Source organism: Atta colombica, unplaced genomic scaffold (assembly GCF_001594045.1).
Source record: "Atta colombica isolate Treedump-2 unplaced genomic scaffold, Acol1.0 scaffold105, whole genome shotgun sequence".
NCBI classification, from domain to species: Eukaryota; Metazoa; Arthropoda; class Insecta; order Hymenoptera; family Formicidae; genus Atta; species Atta colombica.
This window is the reverse complement of record NW_017259190.1, coordinates 3,275,828-3,280,917: the sequence shown is the minus strand read 5'-3', so window position 1 is coordinate 3,280,917 and position 5,090 is coordinate 3,275,828. Positions and strand designations below refer to the sequence as shown.

At 32.8% G+C, this 5,090-nt stretch overlaps 1 protein-coding gene across 1 annotated transcript; it reads left to right on the top strand.

Annotated features, from left to right (window-relative positions):
* The first annotated feature begins 275 nt into the window (after positions 1-275).
* On the top strand, positions 276-2,735 carry LOC108690113 (ras-related protein Rab-34). The gene is made up of 7 exons (XM_018197241.1): positions 276-385; positions 990-1,156; positions 1,295-1,396; positions 1,727-1,791; positions 1,865-1,995; positions 2,350-2,557; positions 2,665-2,735. Exons 1-7 carry the CDS (start codon positions 320-322, stop codon positions 2,733-2,735), a joined length of 810 nt encoding a protein of 269 aa, XP_018052730.1. The 5' UTR covers positions 276-319.
* Positions 2,736-5,090: the final 2,355 nt, after the last annotated feature.

Here is a 5,090-nt window from a genome sequence, read left to right as displayed (position 1 = left end):
TATATATATATATATATTTTACATAATTTATTCCAGACACATTAGTTTTCACAATTATGCCCGTATGAGCCTCCCCCATATGTCACAATGAAACACCTGCCACAGCAACCAATGTTTCCCGTTTAGTCATGCGAAATCAATTGCGTTGTTCCAAACCAGTGAATGTTGAACAGTAAATTCTTGTTCATAGTCAGTCTCAAACAATAGTGTGCAAACAAAACGCAATCAACAATATGCAATTGCAAAAATTACAGTGACACATGTGTGGAAAAAGAGAGCGCATTCTTATTATTTCATCAAGCGTTCCGATTCGAAGAGAATGATGTTGGAAACACGCTCCGCGACTTACAAAATGATGAAAGAAGAAGCCAATGATGAGAGGCAGGTAGGAATTATTTTTGATACTGTCGATGATGATCAAACGATTTAATGTAATCTTTCTCTGGCCCATTTTTATGCCCATATTAATGTAATTAAATTCAATCTCGCGACTTTTACACTTTATCTTTTTCTAATATTATACGTATAACTAGAAGAAGATAAAAAGTAAGTTAAACCAAGGTTGAAGTTAATCTACATTGTAGTAATCTATTGCCTTTTTCTATATTAACTTTAATCTTGGTTAACTTTTTTCTATCTCTAAGAATTAGAAAGGACTGAAAAATAAATTAAATTGAGATTGAAGTTTATTTATATTGGTACTTTCTACAATTTTTAGAGTAAATCTTATTACTCCGAAGAATGAAATCTTATTTTTAAAGATTGAAAATTGAGTCACTCTTTTTCAAGATTGATTCGATTTTTACTTACTACTAGAGTGAGATTCTTTAAAAAATTTAGTGAGTAAAAATAAACATAATGTAGATTAATTTTTTAATCTTGATTTAATTTACTTTTTTTTAATCCTTAGAAGAAAATAAAAATTAAATCAAATCAAAATTAAAGTCAAGTTTTTATAAATAAAAATAGACTGTGATCTTCACTGACAGATAACCGATTGGCCACCACCATTTTCATCTGAGACCACACCATATAACGAGAATGATTTCGGCACTTTGATTAGACGGACTTGCGAGAACAAGAGCTTGACTCTCCGAATTTCTAAGGTGATCGTCATAGGCGATGTCGCCGTCGGCAAGACATCGTTGGTGAACCGGTAATAATTGATCGACAAACTCGATCTCTATCGTTTAGTATAACTTTGGAAAAATTGATTATTCCTTACGGAGTCAATTTGATGGTTTTTCTTTTGCCTGAAAATTTGAACAATAAGACGAATGATCACTTTGCGCAGCTTCTGCCACAGACTCTTCGACAACAATTACAAGGCCACTATCGGCGTGGATTTCGAGGTGGAGAGATTCGACATCCTTGGCGTACCTTTCCATTTGCAAATGTAATAAATTTAAGCACTGACAGAATGATTTTTATGAAATTTTAAAAAATTATCTAGATACAGATCTAAAAATAATTTTATCGGACCATCAAAATAATTATAAGTAGAAAATAAGGCTCATATAAGGCTGCAAAAAATTTTGACATTCTAGCAATCAGCTTGAGCATCCTATGCAATTATTTTGATAATTTAATAAACTTTCATATTAGCACCTAAATAAATTTTTAGATATCGATTTTTAGCTAAATTTTAAGATATTTAAGCAAAATTATTCTTTTCGTGCAAGCGTGAATAGTATGTAATATAGTAATTTGAGAATGTCATTTGCAGATGGGATACTGCGGGTCAGGAAAGGTTCAAGTGCATAGCGGCGTCTTATTATCGCGGTGCTAATGGTAAAAAATTCCTCTTTCTGTGCACAATTCCAGCTCAATTAGCTTACAATTTTTACGTGTTATTTCATTTTAGTAATCATGATCGTTTTCGATTTGGGAAACTTGATGTCGTTAATGCATTGCCAGCAATGGTTGAATGAGGCAAGTCGCAGCAACATTGGTCCTTATCATATTTTTCTAGTCGGCACTAAAAAAGATCTATTAGTAAGTATTGATAATATTGTAGGCTGATATTCTTATACATTTAACACTGTCTTAAGTAATGTCTTAAGTTGTTTATATTGTGATTGATTAATATAAATTGATTTTTAAGATTATAACTTAAGTCAGAGAATAATTTGGTCTTATAAGTCTTCCTAGAAGTCAGAAATTAAAAATTGACTGTGATTGGTCAATTTTTAGTTTCTAACTTTCTAATTTATGACTAATAGCTTATAGTAGAAAGCCCATAAAAATTGTTGTTGTAATTTTATGACAGTTTAAAAAAATCTAAATGTAAAAATTGACTATGAATATATTGTCTTTTTATTAATCGCTTTTTCTTTTGGGAAACGGTAGACTCATCCAGTATACGAAATAATCGAAAAACGGGCGATTGAAGCAGCGAAGAGAATGCGAGCGGAATATTGGGCGGTCTCGTCGAGAACGGGTAACGGGGTGTTCGAATTGTTTACACGAGTCGCTGCGCTCTCCTTTCATACAATGGTCTTGCGTGAAATGCAAAGTTTGAAGCTCGAGCCGATCAACATCGGTTCGGCGATGATAAGTGAGTAGAAATCTCGAATCTGTAACGCCGCATCGACCTGGCAAAATAGATGTAGTTTGATAAGCACAAAGTAAGGATAAATTATTCATTGTGTTACTTTTTTCCAGGTTTGAAAAAACACTCGAAGACCGAGATGAAGCGACAAAGAATGCCAAAGTGCTCCAAATGTCCGACATGACAATAGAATTCGATAAATATATTTAAGAGTTAAATTGGGGAAGAGTGCTATCGATCGAGTCTCATTCTATAATTTCCCCCAGAAAACAAGTTGACACTATTAAGGAATAGTCAATTCATAATTTTTGTATTTAAGATCGTTTTAAATTCAGTCTTAAAATTTTATAAGCCAATCACGAATAGGACATTACTTAAGACGGTCTTGAAATAAGATAAGGGACTATAAATATTTGCTTAAGTTTTTATTTTTTATTTCTGCACTAGACTGCACTAAAACTCTGTTTCTTATTTTCGTCAGATATTAAATACATATTTATTTTATTTTTTAAATGTTTTAAAAAATGTTTCAAAAAGTGTGTTTCAAAAGTATACTAGTTCAATTATAGAAAACAAATTTATTATTTGTTATTTTGTTTAGAAAGCATACCGCCAAAACTATTACATCATTCTATTTTTATGATTTATTATATACGTAAAACAACTGAACAAAAAGCTAATAATATTAAAATAATGTCATCTTGTTTTACATCTAATGAATTAAGTTAGAATGACAACAGCATTGGCACTGTGCTTCCCAAACACATCGTAAACAAAATATGAGAAATTAAGATAAATAAAAACGATCATTTAAATAGCTAACATACGCTTGCAAATAATTAATAAAAATGACACATTTTAATTCTTTTGTTTTTTGTTAAATATTTGCAACAACCTAATCCACATTTTAAATGAATTAACATCGAAGTTTTATATTCAAAATAAAAGAAATTGTCAAATATAAATTCTACTAATGTGATAAAATATAATGTTTAATTGAACAATCAATGAACTCTAGAATGAATAATAGACATAGCAAACTCCGAGACACGACAAGGAACAATATTAGTTTTTAGATCTGATTTTTTAGATCAAGTTTTGTAATAATAAACTTAAACAATAATACAATAGAAAGGTCTTACCAATCCTATTAATAATTATTCTAATTATATCTCCTATCTCTACACGCGTGGTGAGCTCATCAAAGCTCAAAGGAAAGATTACTGAAAGACGAATTCCTATTCCACCTCTTTTATTTATTCGCGCACGCGTATACCGAGGTTAACTCGATTGCTGTTCTACACTTTTTACAAAAAAAGATTATTTGAATTTCGCGCGTCGACCGCGCGCTTTCCAAACATCGCCGCTCGCGGCGTCATTGTCGATTAATGCGCGCACATTTTTATCAACCGTTCTGTTGTTTTTTGCTCGGAAGAATGACAGCGAAAAAAGAACAACGGTGATATCGCCGACGGTCGCCGATCGTGACCGGATCACGCCGGATCGCTTACGCGACGTTCGTACGCGTCGTCATTCTAAATCGTAAAAGTTGAATTAGTGCACATTTACTAGAAACGACGCAGCTGGACGCAACTTTTGTCACGTGGTTGTTGCTATTAGTGACAGAAGTCGGCTTTCGTTTATCCGAACAACCGATCGGCCATTAGAAGGTAAATTTTGAACCGCATTCCGACAGGTGATAAAGGTGGGGATGACGACTCGTCGAAGAAGGAGCTTGAGAGTTCGATGGAGAGAGGCCACGAATTACATGACATTAGAAGCTCGCAGTCGCGTGATGAATTTTGCAATCTCCCCAAAAAAAATATACAGATGGAAGATTTTCTTAAATATATTACGCAAGTCTTGTATTTTAAATTTACAATTAAAATGTAATTACGTAAATTGTTTTGGTTCTAAAACTCGATAATTTTATAGAAGTTAGATTATCAATAGATTGCCAACGCTGATAAAATAAATATATTTTATGTTATCATTGCTATATATCAGTAGAGTCAGATTAACGGTGCACGATTCCGCTTACATTGAACGGTTGGATCTTCCTGTGCCACATAAGCAGCACCTTTTCCGTATTTCCTATCCTTTTTTTTTGTATATCGCCTGATTAAAACGTGTCATGTTTGAGACAAAGTTCGGTTGAAATTATGTGTAATTTTGATCTCGGCTTAACTTACTGTTTATTTTATATACTTTTCTAAGATTTCATAACTCAGGATTAACTTTTAACCGAGGTTCACTTATTTCTTTTCTCTTCCAATTCTAGAATTGGAAAGAGATAAATGAATAAGTTGAACCTCGATTAAGAGTTAACTGTAAGTTGTGAAATTGAGCCTAATTTTAAGAATTAGAAGGTGAACGTAATGCATTCAGTATTACATCGCTCACTGAGCGCTCAGCGATCATAGTACTGAATGCATCTATTAATTTTAATGCTGATTCTACAATGAGTAATCGTACGTCTTATGGCGAATTCAATGGAAATTAGTGCACACTGGTGCATATCAAAGCAGCTGTACACTGA